General features: G+C 42.3%; 1 protein-coding gene across 2 annotated transcripts in view; it reads left to right on the top strand.

Annotated features, from left to right (window-relative positions):
- The window catches only part of xrn2 (5'-3' exoribonuclease 2), a 32,230-nt gene that overhangs the window by 1,561 nt on the left and 11,417 nt on the right, over nucleotides 1-19,252 (top strand). The window contains exons 3-27 of one of the 2 annotated variants that reach the window (XM_079291302.1): nucleotides 12-123; nucleotides 384-495; nucleotides 592-650; nucleotides 764-853; nucleotides 1,028-1,100; nucleotides 1,311-1,361; nucleotides 1,504-1,661; nucleotides 2,036-2,110; nucleotides 2,370-2,503; nucleotides 3,324-3,381; nucleotides 3,472-3,579; nucleotides 3,914-3,958; nucleotides 4,758-4,889; nucleotides 5,171-5,215; nucleotides 7,495-7,589; nucleotides 9,219-9,354; nucleotides 12,668-12,775; nucleotides 13,850-13,939; nucleotides 14,451-14,523; nucleotides 15,106-15,189; nucleotides 15,311-15,408; nucleotides 17,553-17,632; nucleotides 17,749-17,805; nucleotides 18,372-18,440; nucleotides 19,110-19,238. In XM_079291302.1, coding sequence (XP_079147428.1) covers nucleotides 12-123; nucleotides 384-495; nucleotides 592-650; nucleotides 764-853; nucleotides 1,028-1,100; nucleotides 1,311-1,361; nucleotides 1,504-1,661; nucleotides 2,036-2,110; nucleotides 2,370-2,503; nucleotides 3,324-3,381; nucleotides 3,472-3,579; nucleotides 3,914-3,958; nucleotides 4,758-4,889; nucleotides 5,171-5,215; nucleotides 7,495-7,589; nucleotides 9,219-9,354; nucleotides 12,668-12,775; nucleotides 13,850-13,939; nucleotides 14,451-14,523; nucleotides 15,106-15,189; nucleotides 15,311-15,408; nucleotides 17,553-17,632; nucleotides 17,749-17,805; nucleotides 18,372-18,440; nucleotides 19,110-19,238 — 2,271 coding nt within the window. The remainder of the gene's footprint in view (nucleotides 1-11; nucleotides 124-383; nucleotides 496-591; nucleotides 651-763; nucleotides 854-1,027; nucleotides 1,101-1,310; nucleotides 1,362-1,503; nucleotides 1,662-2,035; nucleotides 2,111-2,369; nucleotides 2,504-3,323; nucleotides 3,382-3,471; nucleotides 3,580-3,913; nucleotides 3,959-4,757; nucleotides 4,890-5,170; nucleotides 5,216-7,494; nucleotides 7,590-9,218; nucleotides 9,355-12,667; nucleotides 12,776-13,849; nucleotides 13,940-14,450; nucleotides 14,524-15,105; nucleotides 15,190-15,310; nucleotides 15,409-17,552; nucleotides 17,633-17,748; nucleotides 17,806-18,371; nucleotides 18,441-19,109; nucleotides 19,239-19,252) is intronic. The other variant, XM_079291303.1, reaches the window with a different exon arrangement.

Here is a 19,252-nt window from a genome sequence, read left to right as displayed (position 1 = left end):
GCTCTCCACAGAGCGGCCCCTAAAAACGAGGACGAGATGATGGTCGCCATATTCGAGTACATCGACCGTCTGTTCAACATCGTGCGACCCCGGAGAGTTCTCTACATGGCCATCGATGGAGTGGTGAGTAGCGTTCAGTGACAGAAACCAGTTGGGTCAGTTATTTTATCAGTTAGGTGTTTTTCAAATGGCTGAACGGTTCGTCAGTTTGCTCAAAGCTTACTGTGAAGTTTACTCCTAGAACGTATTCTAATTCTTCTTTCTTATTCATAATAATGTGTTATAATAATGTGTTATCTTCGTAGGCAGAAAATTTGCTCTGATGACTAAGCTGAACTCAGCTGTTGTCCAGTAAACAATAACATCCTGTTTAACTCCACCAGGCTCCGCGGGCCAAGATGAACCAGCAGCGCTCTCGGCGGTTTCGCGCCTCCAAAGAAGGCGTGGAGCTGCTGGAGGAGAAGGATCGCATCCGGGAGGAGGTCATCGGGAGAGGTGTGTGTGACTGGCTGTGTTTGTGATGTTTTCAAATCCAGAGAATGTGTGTGTTGACCCAACCCTCTGTAACCTAACTTGTTCACTCCTCCACAGGAGGTTATCTTCCACCGGATGAGGTTAAAGAGAGATTTGACAGCAACTGTATCACTCCAGTAAGTCTTTTATACTCATTACTGGATATTTTAGTGTCTTGCATCGCAGATTTGTACTTATTATGGTAACGTTTATTGTTGCATTTGGATTAATTCGTTTCTTCTGTCTCCAGGGAACAGAGTTCATGGACAACCTGGCTCAGTGTCTTCGATACTACGTCGCTGACCGACTCAGCAATGATCCGGGATGGAAGAACATCACGGTGCGTAAAACCTTTAAAATACAGCCAGACACGTCTTTTTGTTTTGGACATCTTGTAGACATACAGACTGATAGATTAATAAAGAAAGAACACTGTTAAAATCGTTAAAATGTTTTAGTTTTCAGCTCTTGGCGGCCGGCGATCACTCATCTTTATTAACTCTTTGTTGTCCAGGTCTTGCTGTCTGATGCCAGTGTTCCCGGTGAAGGAGAACACAAGATCATGGACTACATCAGGAGACAGAGAGGTACAGCTGACCCACATCAGTGTTCAAGTTTATAAAGAACATTTACTGTAGAAGGATTCATAATAAACAAAATGTTACGAAACAAACACCACAAAAAGCTTTTAACATAACAGAATAAAAGTAAAACACACAAATCAACATCACACATTATTTATGTTTATAATCGTGTCAGATATTTTGTTGACTCACGTTTGTGATTCTCTTTTGCAGCTCAACCGAACCACGACACCAACACACACCACTGCCTGTGTGGAGCTGATGGTAAGCTGTTACACTTCAGTCCGACGTGTAAAAGAAATGAAGAATAAGTTCAATAAAGACCAGTTAAATGATAAATGTGTTTTATGGTTTCATTTAACTCTGTCGTCGTGACTTAACACCTTTTCTCTGTCTGACTGATCAGCTGATCTGATCATGCTGGGTCTGGCCACCCACGAGCCAAACTTCACCATCATCAGAGAGGAGTTCAAACCCAACAAACCTCGACCCTGTGCTCTCTGTGGACAGATGGGTCATGAGATCAAAGACTGTCAGGGGACGCCGAGAGAGAAGCAGGGACAGGTGAGGTCACAACGGAGGAAATGTGGTTACGTCACTGGACGAAAGTGTTTTTATGGTCGTTTAAAGTTACTTTGGTGCTCAGAGACACTATTACTTTAGTCCACAGGGCCCAACAGAACCAACACAAACTTAAAGTTCCTCATAGTAACTTTAAATACCAGAACAAAAGGGGAAAATTTCATATTTTCCACTTTGTTTCTATGCGGTAAATTTTCCACGAGAGTTTGATGAGCAAAAGTCTGGCTTTCTCTTAATCTGACATGATTTTTACTTCGTTTTTTGTGTCGATACTTTTTCTGTTTTTAAATGTGTAAAAATAATTCTTTAACCAGAAATTTGACACAAATCAAGCTTCATCTTTTTTTCTCCGTCAGCACGATGAGTTTGCAGACTCGATGCCGGTGTCCGAGCAGGAGTTCATATTCATCCGGCTGTGTGTGCTGCGGGAGGTGAGATGTTCATCTTCCTTGCTTCCGTTTTTATTTAAGAAGCGATCGTCCTAACGTGGCTCTACGGTGTCTGTTGACGTCCACCGCACAGAATATTTTAGATGCCGCTCGTACGACTCTACACGGTGTAGATTAAACATATTTGTCCATTATTTACATTTTACTGATCGAATAACTGGTCGTTGGGGGAATAAAAAAGCAACACGAGCTAATGCTAAATGAACGATAACGTTGATTCTTCCTCCCCCCCGGGTCTCAGTACCTGGCCCGAGAGCTGACGATGGCCAGCCTCCCGTTCCCCTTCGACTTCGAGAGGAGCATCGACGACTGGGTCTTCATGTGCTTCTTTGTTGGGAATGACTTCCTGCCGCACCTGCCGTCCTTAGAGATCAGGTGAGCTTCAGTCCAGCTGTTCTTACAAGAAAGCTTGTTTGAGTGTCAGAGGAAGTGGTGTTTTATCTGCTGTTTTATCTGTTGGTCCTTTTTAAAAACCCAAAGCTGTTATCTCTGTTCAAGACCGTAGAGATGTACTCGTGCAGTTCCAGATTGTTTCTATTCCGCCTACAGACTCGACAGTTCCAGAGTTTCTCAAGACTTGTGCTGTCTTCACACTCTGTCGTCCGTCTTTAGGCCGTGGTTACACCCGGCTGTGTTCACATATTGTGTCCACACTTGATCGGATCTATTTCATGGTCAAAGGAACGTCTGGGTGAACACCCAAGTTCTTCACAATAAAAGTCCACGTTACTTTATTTCAAAGCTTTTATTTTGAAGCAGTAACTTACAGGACTCGGGTCTCAGCGGTGCTCCTGGGTTTCCTCCTCTCTTCCTTTGTGTTTTAATCTTCCTCCGTGTGGGAGGAAGATGACGGACACCTTAGTTTTGATAAATCGTCCTCACGCGAGAAGTAACTCAGGATTCTCCTGCGCTCTCATTGGCTGTAGCTCCCCGACAGGTCCAGATGTTCCCCCTGCTTGATATCTGGGATGTAACACCACATTCACAGTGATCGTAATCCTGTCGTCAACTCACTTTAACCAGCTCAGACTTCTACTGTTCTTCTGCTTTGCTTTCGTCATTATTTTATTCATACAATAGAGCTCCAAATGTCTGTTTCCAGAGTGTCTGAGAGCTGCAGCTAAATATCCTTAAACATCCTCACAGATCAGTGTTTGCTGTCAGTTTATAATTCATTTGTCTTTGTGTGTCTCAGAGAGGGAGCGATCGATCGACTGGTCAACATCTACAAAGACGTCGTGCACAAAACCGGAGTGAGTATCGCCGCGTGTTTCTGTGTCGTCGTGTGTTTTCCGGTTGGTGGATGAAGTGTTTTTAAAGCGGCTCCGGCGCTGTGTGTTCAGGGCTACCTGACGGAGAACGGCTACGTAGATTTGGAGCGGGTGGAGCTGATCATGCAGGCGGTGGGCGTGGCCGAGGACAACATCTTCAAGAAACGCAAAGAGGACGACGTAAGATTTCTGCAACTCGATTATCAGATGAAGTATTCATAAGCTCAAGACGAGTATAAAGTTCAGAGTGATGGAAACCAAACTTTACTCTTCAGCTTGTTTCTTTATTCTCCAAAAATGAAATCATACTTTTGCCAACGTTGGACTATTTTGAGTTCTGAGACAACAAGAACGTTTTGTGGGTTGATCTCAACATGCAGTGGAGTATTTGGCTCGTTGAGGTTTAAATGATCTCCAGAGACAGAAACGAGACCGCTTCACCACAGTCGTGATCATTTCTGTTCTAATCTGGACGAACTGCTTTCTGTGATCGACGTGTTGTCTCTGTCTTTAGGAAGGCTTCAAGAGGAGAATGAAAGACAAACGAAAGAGGATGAAGGTGAGTGAGGCAGAGAATCAGGAAGCCGATCGTGCTGCTTGTTGGTTTCAGTAGCTGACTGATCTTAACTGATGGAAGTACTTTTATTAAGTGATATAAAACTGCAGCGTTGTGTGTTTTCCTCTTTTATCGTCTTAACATTCTCAGATATGAGCTGAAGTGTTTTCACCTTCTTCTTTCACGTCTCCTTGTTGCTCGTTGGGTTTCTCCACAGATCGTTTTCTCTGCTCGTTTCCATCCGTTGGTCATAAAGCAGCTTTAGATTCATCTCAGCGAGTGTACTGCAGAGGATACATGAGATCTTGTATAAAAGTTAATTTTAAAACGGATCTATCGTGTGTGATTCTTAAAATATTTATGCTATAATAAGTTCAGCAAAAAATGTGACTTTGATAAACCACATTTAATATTTAACATTCTCATTTTAATGCCGTCGTTCACTGAAGCAACAAACTGTTCTGTTGTGTTTTGCTCTCTTGTGCGGCGTTCGATTATTTAAACACAGTTTTAGAGGAACCACTGATGGATATTTAACATTCCTCTTCAAAACACTCACAAGATCAACTTATTGTGAGTTACAGCTCTTTAAAGTACTGGTGCTTTGAGACGTACGTCTTTAAGACTCATTTTTAAAACTTTATTTGTACTGTTCAACAAAGGAAGAAATGCCAAAACATAGAAATTAAATTACAATTTAAATGGTAATTGATGTTTGTTAAAAGTGTCCTAGAATGTGTAAAGTATATGTGATAAAGCTTCTGCAGAGTAAACCGTATTATAATAATAATTTTTTCCGCAGGCGGAGCAGCGAGGCCCCGCCCACCTGACCTCGGGCCAGTTCGCCCCTCAGGCTCTGGGGAGGAGAGACCGACCCGAGGCCGTCCAGAACGCCCGGCATCAGGCCTTCGACATGCGAATGCAGCACAACAAGGTACGACGGCTTCTCTGCAGCTCTGGAATCTGGGAGATGGAGTTCTACATCTCCCAAAGTCAAACACAACTTTGTGTTTATTATCGTAACTTTGTGTTTTGCTCAGAGAGGTATTGGTTTGTAGTGTCTCCTATAGAGTCCTAGAATCTAATACAGAAGTGACATAAGAGGGTACAAACTACATGTACTATATGTTAGAGATGTGATGTCTTCAGAGTTCAGGAAAGGGAGGAGATTTTCTAATCCAACATGGAGATGATGAAGTGTTTATTTTCGTCCAGGATGCTGCTCAGTTCCTGAAGGCCTCCATAAAGAACGGTGGCAATGTGAGTTACATGCACATAAACAACATGACGAGTGTTGGTTTGATGTTAAATACAAACATATCTGACTCTGTCAGGCAGAGAACAGTTAAGTCAACATATATTGAAGAAGATAAAGAACAAACTAAGTAGAAGATTAGAATAATCCTCTGGTCTTCAATGTTGATCATTAGGACATTATACATCAGGCATCGTTAGGGATATATTATTATGTATTTTAAAGGGATAGTTCTGTAGTCTATGTGTGTGTGTGTGTGTGTGTGTGTGTGAGGTTCTTCACACAGTCAGGGTTCTACTGCAGGAGATGAGTTCATAGAACAGACAGGAGAAGCAGCACGAGAGCAAAGTGCTGTTCTGCTGTGGACGTGTTTGAAGTGAACGCTGTATTTAGAATGTCTTCTCTTTACTGTCAGACACTGAAGCTGTTCTGATCTCTACAAACACACCAGACTCCGTTCATAGAACACCGACTCTCCCTCTCAGGACACCGGAGCTGCTGCCTGCTGCTCCTCCACCTCTTACTGTGTTTGTGTTGTTGACACACTTTAAAGAGTTAATTCAGACGGTGACCATGAATAAGAGCCTCAAACACTTCAAAACATCCAAACTATCCATTAAAGTCTCGCCCCGTCTTCACCGCACCGACTTCCTCTTTACAATCTGAATACGAGACGTCGTGGAACACTTTGACTTCACAACCGTCGGCCCTTCTTTGCTCTCCAGGCTTTTATTATTCGTCCGCATCAGAAAGAGTTTGACTGAGAGCCACTCGAGGTGCCTCTTGGCTGCTGATTGTAGAACAACAAGAACAATCATTAGTCGTGATGTTCTCTCCTTTATCACCCAGTGGGGATCTAAAGCTGATCTTTGCTTCAGCAAACGAGAGAAATCTGAATTCATGTTGGAACGCTGTCGCCTTCTAATGAAGTGTAGACGGTGGAGGTTGTATTGTCTGTTTTAAACGCTGCATCGTGCTTCACTTCTCGGTCATGTTCCCATTTAACGCGTCTCTGGAGCGTTTGGATTTCCTGCCCACGTAGAGCTTTAAATATAAACCGGCCAACAACAGGCGGCCTACATTAGCACATGAATGAAAGCAGAACAAAGGCTTCAGGAGAGAGGAAGGCTAAGTAGCTGTGTTATTGTTGTAACAGACGGCGGTGCAGAGTTCATCTTTCACTCAGGAAAATAGGTTTTATAATCGTCCGGTAGTTTCTGTGACGTGATGTCGCTGTTAAATACAATAGAGGCTCCTGAAAACTGCTTATTAATTCATCCATACTTCAATATTCTGCCTCTTATCTATGTGGAGGAAATATGCATTTTAAATAGACATCGTCACAATAGTGCGATATTTCTGTTAGGTGATAGGTTTAGAATAGGAAGGTGTGTGTGTGTGTGTGTGTGTGTGTGTGTGTGTGTGTGTGTGTGTGTGTGTGTGTGTGTGTCAGTCACACGTCTGACAAATACAACATGTTTAACTGATTTAATACATAAATCATTTGAGTCACTTTTTTTGGGGTAAAACTGCCAAAACATTCACGAACTCCAGCGCCTCAGCTGTGAGGATTTGCTGCTTTTCTTTGGTAGTTATCGGTCTTTAACGTAACGATGCTTCGATAGGTTTGTATTTATTTTTGTCTATATTCCAGTGACCGATCAGAATGATTAATTTTCCCCCAAAAATGTGTATTTATACAGTTTTAAAAATTTATTTGGGTTTAACGAAAACACGAAGAAACGCCAAAAACACACCGCGGAGTCATTTTACCCTCAAAGAAAAGACATCAACCAACAAACTATTCAACTGTTTCATCTACAATTTAAACCGATAGTTAATGAAGCTGATATCAGTAATGTAACACTTAGATTTTTGTTGTTCTATAAATGTAATTCATAGTGCTGTTAATTCAGACGCTGCTTCAACAAGTACAGATTGAATCAGAATATTTAGTTACGTAAGAACGTGAGACATCTTTACGTCTATCTTTTTATGAATAAACTTTGACTTTTGGACTCTACAACACGTAGTATGTGTTGGAAATATTTAGAATATTAGCGTAGCTTGATCTGTTGAAAAACTTTAAACACAATTAATAGATTTATTCACTGTCTGACACGTCCGACATCAAACCTACTGGTAGACATTTAAACACAATAAGATATGATGAGATCGTGTGTGTTGAGACTGTTGCACTGAAAACAACTAATGTATGAGACTTTAGATTCTTCTGATCTGTTTCTTTCTTTTTTTCTTCATGGGATTTTGTCGCCCTGTCCAGTCGTCTGCAGGGCCGAGCGGCGGCGCGGACAACAGGGGTGTGAAGAGGAAGGCTGAGGACAGCGACAGCGAGCCGGAGCCCGAAGACGTCGTCAGGTAAACCGGCGGAGGTCGTAGTGGAAGCAATGCTTCAATCTTCTGAAGACTTTCTTTTGTCCTCCAAGGTCTGTCGGGTGTACTCGTGTAGTCTGGAAGCACATCCACACCCTTAAAAGAGAACCTTCAAACTGCTGCTGCAGAACCAGAGAGATTGTCTTTTTTAAATTTCATTCTGCACGTTGTTCTTTCTCGACCGTGAGACCTACGTTGCTCACAATGCAACTCGACCTCACAGAATACTGGAGTAGACATAAAACCAGACGGTTCTGAAGTCAAAGCTTCATGTGTTTAAGCTGCATTCTCTCTAGTGACCACCAGGGGGCGACTCCTCTGGTTGTATAGAAGTCTATGAGAAAATGACTCTACTTCTCTCTTGATTTATTCCCTCAGTAAACATTGTAAACATGAGTTTATGTCTCAATCTCTAGTTTCAAGTCTTCTTCAATACAGCATGATGTTCATTTAGTACATTATGGTCCATTCAGAGTCACACAGACCATAAAGCAGGGGATGCTTTAGGGCGGGGCTACACGCTGATTGACAGGTCTCTACCAGACACGTATACGGCGTCTCCACGTCGTCACTCCTCCTCAGTCCAGATGTGGTTAATCATCAGTTTACATACAGAATAAATATCCACAGCAGACCGAGAGCCTGTCGTTCATAAAATGCCTTTTTAAAATGAATCTTCACAGACCTGCAAAGATGGCGTTAACGAACTCAACCGGAGAGAATCACTCAGTAATGCCACCGTGCTGCAACACACACACACACACACACACACACGTGATTAATATGGAAAGCAGGAATATTCCAGTAAATTCCTCTGTGACGCTCTCGTCAAAGCTGCTAAATCCATCGGGCTAAATTGGTATTCATGGAGGCTTTCCTCTCAGGAGCCGAGGCTCCGCCACACAGATGCTCGGATCGGCCCTGATTACGTGTGCAGAACGAAGTCAAAGCCATTAAACTATTCCAGCAGCAGCGTTGTGTTTTTTTTGGTTCAACCTATAGATGAACAGAGCAGCATTTTAATAAGCAAATGCATCGTTTAGGTACATTTTGCTCTACAAACATGCGATCGTCTCGTCCAGTACTCGCGTACGCTCGCTGTAATGCGTTTACATTTCACGGTCACAGACGATAGAAGCGATGTTAAAGCCACGGCATCCAGACGGCTGACTCCACAGAGAGTTTATCGATATTTTGATGTAAAAAGAGGAGACTACGGTTTGTCTGTATGACAGCCGTGCTGCATTTTGGCATCGGTGTAAGTGGAAACAATTAACAACACTGAAAGGGTTAATACAGATTTGAACCCTGAATTTGCCAAATTCAAGTCGTTTCGCGCGAAGTTGTCGACGTCATCACCAGTGTTGGGATGTAACGAAGTACCGTACATTTACTACAGTTCAGTACTTCAGTAAGTACTTTAAAACTGAACTTGAGTATTTCTACTTCACGCTTCTTTATACTTCAGCTACATTTGTCTGATAACTTAAGTTACATGTTCTAGTTCCCTCTACGTCTGTTCAAAACATCTAAACCACAGAGGGTTAATGCAGTAATACTGTATCACTGAAGAGTATTATATACTATATAAACACATGTGCATGTGTGCTTTAGGTTGTGGGAGGACGGCTGGAAGCAGAGATACTACAAGACCAAGTTTGATGTGGACGTGAGTGATGAGGACTTCAGGAAGAAGGTGGTCCGGTCCTACGTGGAGGGTCTCTGCTGGGTGCTGCGCTACTACTACCAGGTAACACTGATCTCTATAGTACTACCAGGTAACGCTCTGATCTCTATAGTACTACCAGGTAACACTGATCTCTATAGTACTACCAGGTAACGCTCTGATCTCTATAGTACTACCAGGTAACGCTCAAATCAAAGTGTTTTTTCCAGAGTGACTAAATGTGTTGCAACAGCAGATAAACACCTGAGAAGTTCACAACTTAAAGCCATGAACAAAAATCACATTTAAGTGATGAAATATGAGTAAAGCAGCATCCTGTCATTAAAATGTCAGTTTGACGAGGAGCTCGACCTCAAAATAAATCTCAGATTCAAAAACGTGCTGCAAAGGTTTCGCTCTCAAGTTTGAATTTTTTTACCAAATTTCTGTTTCGATAAGCGATCATCTCTGATGAAGAGAAGACTCGTAACGGACGACCAGCGTTTTGTTGAAAGTCAAGAACTCCTCACCGTCGAGTGTACGCAAACAAACCTCGGCACCGCAGAGACGTCGGCGCCTCCACTTCATTGTTTGCAGTGTGATTATACACTGAATCGTCTTCTATTGTTGTGAAATATTGATCTTTATCTCTAAAATGAAGCCATCAGCTGCGGAGCCCTCTTCAGTGGAGCCGGGGGGGATTTGTTCGTGGGCTGATTGTGAGCTGTCTATATGCACGCTCTGTGTTGGCTCCACATGTCGGCCCATCCAAAGCCCCTCTCATGGGGGCCCTTCTGCATGAATTCATTAGTGGGGGGGGGGGTCGTCGGTGGACGGGCGGGACGTGTCTGCTCGCCGCCGCCGCACATTCACGGTTCGGTCTGCAGCAGCAGAGTTTATGCTCACGCATATTTCCCAAATACTGAAGAGTCACACTTATTTTTGAGGTGTGAAACCTCAATGAAGGCGCTGTTTTCCTGAGCGGATATTTAAGGCGGCGCGGAGACCGACGCCCCTTTTTTAAACAATACGACTTCAAATTACAGCAGTGTTATAACCGCGACTAATCCGGATTTTTTGTAAAATGGTCCGATATTAATAGTCCCAATCGCAGCCCTTTGTGTCTGCCTCCTCTCTGTGAATGTGTGTTACATGTTTGCTGTGGTGATATGAAGAGCACACTCTTATTGTCCTGTGTTGCATCATTTTGGTCTTTTTAATTTATTATTAGATCCTCCTAATTAGTACTAATGACGTCAAACACAACAGCTCTGAAATACAATCTGCCTTCATGGAGGATGTGAAGTTTGTTCATCTGGAACAATAAAGGTTGAATAATTCATGCTGAATAATTAATCGTGCATTTTCTTATATTTGGTTTGTAAAAGCCACTTTCATTTTAAACAGAACTGAAAGTCCTTAAGTTCTGCCAACGAAGGTTTTTGATTTTATTTCATTGTTTTTTGTGTGATATGATTGAAGCAATGAGAATATTTTATAATCTTGAGTCGATTGTTGTGTAAAATAATCTGATATTTAGTGTGATAATTTAACTCTGTTCATTAGTTTTAATTATTAAATTTCAGTGTGTTGTAGTTCTTTTTTTTTTTTTTTTTAACTATTTGATTTAAATCAAACTAGTGCTTAATTAATCGCTTTGTCAATTCGAATTAATCGCCGACTGTTTAATAATCGATTTGTGATAAATCAGCTGTTTCTCTTTGTTTTGGACATTTCGTTGGCCGTCGCATCGACTAAACCATCGATCTTAATGACCATCGCATCCATTCATAAGTGTTTAGCTGCATTATTTATTCTTTCTTCTTGTGGTTTGTCGTCTTTTGGCCGACGAAGGTCACAAATGTCCTCGAGCCAAAACATTTAGTCACATTACCGTAAATGATCCGTGCCGAGTGGATCATCCTCTGGCTGTTGTGCCGGTAACGTCTCCATGTTATCACGTGAATGAGCGTCTTTAGTGACGGAGCGCGGCTGAGATTGGTGGGTTTATCGCAGCGGGGTTTCCTCAGAGGTGCATTGTGGGAAGTGAAGGTTGTTCTCTGGTGCCAAGACGGGGTTTGTTCAGGAGGGATGAGTTCCATTTCTCTTCTTCGCTCCCAAAAAACAGCTAAAAACAACACACAGCTGAGGAGAGTTACTGTAGCGATGCGAGAGCCTCTCGTGTGGAGGGTTCTCTCTCCAGCTTCACGGAGAGAGAAGCGCGCCGAGTCGGCAGTTAAAAGGGTTCGACGTCTCGCCGTTGAAGTCTGTAGACGTGAATCTGCCTTTCAGTTTTTAAACACGCTCTGGTCTGATCAGGGTTCCGCTCTGTGGAGGTTCTTTAAATGTCAGCGTTGGGCTGCTCAGATTGGATTTTAAGCTTTGTGCTGCAGCGGAACTTTTTTAAAGGAAAAAGGGCAAAGACGAGCTTTTTCTGTTCTACTTCCTGGTCGCCCTTAAGTTTTGTTTTTCCCTAATTTTGTCAGTCGTGACTTCGCTTCTAACACTTAAAGATATTAAATCCAACAGAAAATGAGTTTGTGATTAATCATGAAGTCTTTAATCAAACTTGGAGAGGTTAGAGATATTCTCACATTCAAATATACTCTGAAAAAAAGCTCGATTTAAACAAAGTTATCTGATGTTTTATATCCTACGATCACACAAACTGTGCAAACAGGCGTTTGCTTAGCATTAAATAATCCTGATCAGAAGGTACTATTAAATCAGTAAATATAAACAAAGTGAAAATATGCATTCATTGCTGTACTTTCATGTTTGTGACACAAAGGGAAGAGAAACCAACTGTCGGTTGTCGGGCGGATATTAAATCAAGCAGAGGTTTACATTGATGAATCATTATTAAATACTAACGCCAACCGTTCTCTGCAGGATTCAAACAAAGTCTTGAAGGTTTGGTTCATGTTTTAAAGGTCATGAATATGCAATCTGGTGTTTGTTCTCTACAATCACGCGTGTAAATCTAAAATTCATCAGATTAAACCTGCTGTGGGTGTAAAAGTATTCTGTAAATGTATTTATTTAATTAAAATAAATAAATAAAATGCATAATTTGGATGTGATTCTTGAATTTCACTCTCTGGTTGCAGGTTCTGCAATGTGAAAATGTATTGTTTTATATAATAATAATTGAACATATTTGGACTGTTGAACAAAGCAATTTGAAAATGGCTGTGGGTAATTGTTGTGACGAACATTTAAACTATTTTTGGACATTTAATGTAATGGATTAAATCCCCCCGTGAGGGTAAATGTTAGCGGCAGCCTTGAGTTAAATGCTGAACCGTCTGCAGCTCGTGGCCTCGTGTCCCGCCTGTGATTCCTCCCGACATGTGACGTGATATTAAAGCCGGTGCTTGTGTCTGTTGATCTGCAGGGCTGCGCCTCCTGGCAGTGGTACTTCCCGTTCCACTACGCTCCGTTCGCCTCCGACTTCAAAGACATCAAAGGGATGTTCACGGACTTTGACAAGGACACCAAACCGGTAAGAACGCACTGAGAACTTCTCTCTTTGTTTTCTCTCGTCTCCCACTTCATCACCGACTCTAACAAAGGCGGCGTTTTTGTTGAATCTGTTGCTCCAATCAAATGCCAGTAAACTCGCTGCCACATCTATGCCGGGTGGCTTTATGATAGAAATCCACAAACGCAACAGTTTTAGAGCCTTCACAATAAAAGAGAGGAACACGTGAAGTTGGGAGACTTTTTCTCGTATTGTTTCTAAATATTTAGGATTAAGAATTTGACCACAAAACATTTCTGCTGGTACAAATCTTTATCTGTGTTTTTTGTTATTTTATTGAACCGGCAATAGAGTTCTGCAGGAATGTGACCTAACAACCAGAAATTAGTCAGCATCTTTACACTTCCTGTTCCCTCGTCTAAAAGTCAGTTTTTGGTTAGAAATAAGTTGTTTAACACAAGCTGCAGAGTTAACGTTTAGTTGTCCGATATAAAAGACGTCGCTTTACACTTCAAACATCATAAACGTGGAGTTCATGAGTGAAGGTTATCTTGATGAACAAAACCTGTAAATGTTTGTTCGACGCGGAGATCATTTTCTGTAATAATCCAAAATATAATGGAATTCTGTGATGACGACTTCCTGTTGGACGACAACAATGAGTCATCCCTGTAGAGTTCTTTAGAAGAGTTTTTTGCTCTAACTTGTGATTTTGAAGTAAATGTAAATTTCACAATGTAACGGCTTTTGAATAATGACACAAATAGCATTTAAAATGGTTCCCCATAGACAAGGAAGTGCATGAACCAATATGCAAGCAAAATGCAAAGAGGATAGCGCTTTTGAGCACTTAAAGAGCCCTCAATTAAATAGTTTTGATTCCTACAAATTGTAAAATACAGTGGAAGATTGCCAGAAGTCCAGGAAATTTTTACTCAGAAGTTGAACTGAGCAACAATAATACCTTTTCGTGTCATGGATCACAACAAGAAGTTTCATAAATCTTGTTTTGATAGAGTTAAAACCAGACTAGTTGAATCGGAGAGTAACTACGAGTGTGTAAATAACTTGTTTGTGTGTTGTTGTCGTGTCCAGTTCAAGCCACTGGAGCAGCTGATGGGAGTGTTTCCCGCCGCCAGCGGCAACTTCCTGCCCGCCACATGGCGGAGCCTCATGAGCAGTCCGGTAAGTGTCGAGTCCTGAAGGAGGTGCAGAGAGAGAGATCGGGAGGTGCAGAGAGAGAGATCGGGAGGTGCAGAGAGAGAGATCGGGAGGTGCAGAGAGAGAGATCGGGAGGTGCAGAGAGAGAGATCGGGAGGTGCAGAGAGAGAGATCGGGAGGTGCAGAGAGAGAGATCGGGAGGTGCAGAGAGAGAGATCGGGAGGTGCAGAGAGAGAGATCGGGAGGTGCAGAGAGAGAGATCGGGAGGTGCAGAGAGAGAGATCGGGAGGTGCAGAGAGAGAGAGAGATCGGGAGGTGCAGAGAGAGAGAGAGATCGGGAGGTGCAGAGAGAGAGATCGGGAGGTGCAGAGAGAGAGATCGGGAGGTGCAGAGAGAGAGATCGGGAGGTGCAGAGAGAGAGATCGGGAGGTGCAGAGAGAGAGATCGGGAGGTGCAGAGAGAGAGATCGGGAGGTGCAGAGAGTAGTTTTCACTCTGAGCTGCTTATTTCAAGTCTCACACTTCTCTTGACGCAGGATTCTTCCATCATCGATTTCTACCCCGACGACTTCGCCATTGATCTCAACGGCAAGAAATACGCCTGGCAGGGTGAGTGACTGCCCGCTCAATAACACTGCTTTTAAAGGGCCAGTGTGTCTTTTAGAGTGATCTATTAGCAGAACTGTATGATCATATTGATAACTATAATATACTTCAATAGACTATATAGACTTTCATTGCTCCTAAAGTAGTCTGAGGCGAAGGTCTTGAAAGATGCCACAGTCGACAACCTCCAGTTCTTAAAGTGAATCCAAAGCTTCATGTGTTAAAGCTGCATCCTCTCTAGTGTCCACCAGGGGGCGACTCCTCTGGTTGTATGGAAGTCTATGAGAAAATGACTCCACGTCACTCCTCCTCAGTCCAGATATGGTCACTTCCTGTTCACTGGTTGCAAAAAAAAACACAAGATGGCGACGACCAGAATTGCCAAATTCGTGACTTGAAACCGTCCACGTCTTACATACAGTTGATGGCCTTTCATGTGGTTTTGTTACCTCAGTCGTGGTAAGGAAGGAGCGGCCGGAGTATTCAGTTCGTTGTAATCTGAAACCTCGCCACTAGATGTCACCAAATCCTAAGATTGTGGCACACAAAGATGTTAAGTTCCCGTATATGTGCTTTATTTTGAAGGTGTGGCCTTGTTGCCTTTCGTGGATGAAAGTCGGCTGAGGGCGGCTCTGGACAACGTCTACCCCGACCTCTCACCTGAGGAAGGTGAGCGAAAACTCCACCAACTCTGGATTTCTCTTTACGATGAGCATGTCGGACAAAATGTGTTTCAGTGTTTGTGTGAGGGGACATTTTCAGGTGTTTCGCTGCGTGTTCTCTGTTGCAGTGAGGAGAAACAGTCTGGGCAGCGACGTGCTCTTTCTCCACAAGTCTCACCCGCTCTCCGACTTCATCCAGGAACTCTACCGCACAGAATCTCAAGAGGTAACGAAACACAAAACTCCGCCATGAATTCAAATCAACCCGATGGGGCCGAGCAGTTCCTTCTGTCCACAGAAGTAAATGTAGTTTATTTTAAAAACCATCAAACAGTCGCTGCACTTTTCAGACAGGAAGCGACGAAGAGGCTGATGGGAAATGTTGTCTTATGGTTAACATTTACTCAAGTACTGTATTTAAGTACACTTTTGAGTTACTTGTACTTTACTTGAGAAGCTACTTTACACTTCACAACATCAGAGGCAAATATCGTACTTTTTACTGCTCGGCATTAGTTTTCATTACAACATGTTTAATAACAGCAGTTAATTTGCAGTTCTGTTCTTACCAGCTGCGACATTAACGTGTTGAACACATTAACGCATCAATAATCACAATCCAGTAATATAAAATACATTATTCTGCATAATTAGTACTTTTACCGTTGATACTTTGAGTGTATTCTGAGTATTTCTACACTGCAGTATTGCTACTCTTACGTCAGTGAAGTATCTGGAGTACTCTCTCTGAACAGGAGCACCAACAACCTGCAGCGTCTGACGAAGTTCACCAGTAGGTTTGATGATGCAGCAGCTTGTTCCTTTAAATTAATATCATTCTCTGCGCTGTGATGCATCGTGCAGCTGCCCCCCCCCCGTCAACACTGTAATAATAGTCTTCTTCTATGGTTTTATAAATCAAACTCCCACATCCAGTGGAAGCTCTGCCTCCTGCGTCACTGTGCTGCAGATGTTTGTGTAGCTGAGCAGGTGTCGTGTGAGTCCGATTCACTCTCGTTGATTATGTATTTGTAAAAGCAAGGACAGTTGTTGTTGTTCGGAGTTATTTACTCACTGGGTTAAAACACTTCTTAAAGAGTATTTCTGAACAGTGACTCAAATGAATACAGCAGCAACATTAATGAGGACGGATCACATCTGAACAAATACTGAACACGTTTGAAGACGCGCTGTCAGTTTTCTTCCTTAAAACAAGAAACCAACCTGAAGACAACTCGTCAAATGTTAATTAAATCCCCAAAATATAGCGATGGTTTATCTACGTTAGAGTCGTACGGGTAGTAGACTGAACATGTGAAGGTTGTCCTGCTGGTGGCACTAGAGAAAACATCAAAGGATGAAAGACAACAAACAGAAACGAGAATTGTTTCTCTACTCCATTTTTCCCCAAAACATTTCATTTTTCATGACGTCGTCGCGTCTTCTTCTTCTGCGCTTTAAATGGCGGCTGCCTGGAGAATTGGCTCCACCCACTGTTTACATCCATGAAAGCAGCTTCTTATACTCGGTCGTGGATGAAACGTGAATACGTTTGTCATTTTCCTTTTGCAGATTTGATTAAAGCTCGGTTACATCTGGCACTACCGTTTGATGCAAAGTCTTTTAATTAACATGAATATCTGCAGAAGTGGCTGGTTTACCTATTTAAGATCATATACGTTGATGTGGAAATGTCAGTTAAAATGTTCATTTCAGCACTTATTTGCTCTTATGAGGCCCGCTCTGCCTCCTGAGCCACAGTTAGCCACGTAAAGTTATCATTACGTTTAAAAATAAATCCACTTTGGTTAACGGTGACAAATGTGCAGCATTATAAAATACATTCTGTTCCACAACCTGTGAGACAAATGTCTAAAGAGTTCGACTGAACCACCGCCTGTCTAGACATAGATGATAGACATCTGATTAGACGGGGTTCATCCTCTGGGGAAACTAAACATGATCAGTGAAGCTGCTCCCTCGTTAGCGGACAGAAGGATTCACACCGTCTGATAAGGTGCGAGGATAATAACCAGCGATCCTATTGATTGTAATACCTTTTGCTATTCTGCTGATCTCTTCTTTTTGATTATTCTGTGGGACAACATTAACATTTCTTTATTGTTCTTGCATGTAAATAAACTGTTTCTCTTGGGCAGCAACACAAAAAGTTACAAAATCTTTAAGACCATGACCATCAGCTCCGGACCGCATCGATGCTCCGGGGATTTCCTCGTGTAGAAGCTGGTTTCGGGGGTCATCCCTATAAGTCACACGGTGTTATAACATGTATGACGTATGTTCTACTGTTCACTTAACACCATCACCATTCACTGCTTGATATACAATCTGCACCTTCACCTCCTCCAGGGCACTGAGATCCCTGCGGAGCTCTGTCATGGGATCCTGGGAACGTTAAATCTTGACGACAAACCAATTCTACCAGATGAGTAAGGAAACGCCGGCTTCGTGCTCACCTCCTTTGTCTCGTGTTCTTAAGGCTGACGGAGCTGAAGAAGTGCAACGACGCACCTGATTATTTGTTTTCGTGTCATTTGTCCGTCAGGCTGGTGACGTCACCCATCCCAACGCTGCGGGACATTGAACAGAACCACGCCATCGGGTAAGAACCCAGCTAGCATCATACGTTCTTCTGTTCTCAGACAGTTCAACACTTAAAGGTTTGAGACATCTGACTTTCCTTCATGAACACTCGTCATGGTTTGATCTAAATGAGAAAAGGACGGGTGGTCCTGTTGGTTTCTAGTTCCTAGCTCTATAGATCTATGTCAATATAGATCTATAGAGCGATGTATATGGATGACATATAGGAACCATGTCAGTCGGATATCTGCATGTTTCTTCTCGGTCTATGTCGTCCCACTGATTCACTGACGGTCTTACTTGTTGAGACATTTTCAGCGAAGCTTGAAAGCGTTTTATTTTCAGAGTTGAGCCGTGAGAATGTGTTCAGCCACCTTTCATTAGAGTAACACGAGTGTGTAGCCGCTCTCTGTCTGAGGCTCAACGGGAACAGTGGCCGAGGCCGGGTGAGAATGTGATGAAACGCTTCTTCGCCTGAATAATCCTCCACATCAAACGTCACCGACTCGGGAACAGAAAGAAAGTGAACCAATGGAACTCTTTCTGGCCGCACTTGAAACTGATTTTCTTCTCCTTTTTTTCCAGGGTGAAGTTCAAAGATCCGCACTTTGCAGCCGACTTTGTGTTCAAGGCGGTCCTCCTTCCTGGAGCCAAGTGAGGACTTATTTCATCTCAGAAATGCTTTCGTTAATATAAATATGAATATATATCATATTATCATTACGTTTATCATTACATATTATCATTACGTTTAATATATATATATATATATATGGCTCATTATGTTATGCACACACAACTTGTTCATGTAATATAATTATTATATAATTTGCATAACACATTTAATGCAAAGATTGCAGCCTAACGAGCTCACAGAGCGTGATCAGAATAATAGCAAGAGATGAAACAAACACAAATCAGTTTAATCACAAGAAGATCAAACGACTTTATTAATAACAAAGGAAATTCTTGTGACAGTTTCATTAAAGATGAGCCAAAAACAATAGAATAAAAATACAAACAATAGAATACACTTTTTTTTAAATGTAAACTAAATAAAACTGACACATTGCAAAATATAATAAAATAGCAATAAGAGTAAAGTAAATAAATACAGTAAAATACAACAAAGATTAAATATGTGTATCAGAGGTGATGCTAACACCAGAGCCGAATGGAAACTAATGAAGAAAAGTAATATTGATAAACATGAACTGATTATTGATCAGAAGTGTCTATTTGAGAGTCTACACTCTCCTCTGACATTCACATAAAACTCTTTATCTCAGTGCAGCTTTGAGTCTGTTTGTTTGTTGTTGTCAGGATGCCCAACAAGGTGCTGAAGCCGGGGGACTGGGAGAAGGGCAACAGAGAACCATGGAGACCCCAGCTGGGCTTCAACCAGCACAGGCAGCAGGCTCACCTGGACCAGTCCGGCTTCAGGGCTCTGGGGTGAGTTCATCGAT

This window comes from Melanostigma gelatinosum, assembly GCF_949748355.1.
Source record: "Melanostigma gelatinosum genome assembly, chromosome: 19".
NCBI lineage: Eukaryota > Metazoa > Chordata > Actinopteri > Perciformes > Zoarcidae > Melanostigma > Melanostigma gelatinosum.
Note: the sequence above shows the minus strand (reverse complement) of the source record. Positions and strands in the feature narration are given on the sequence as shown.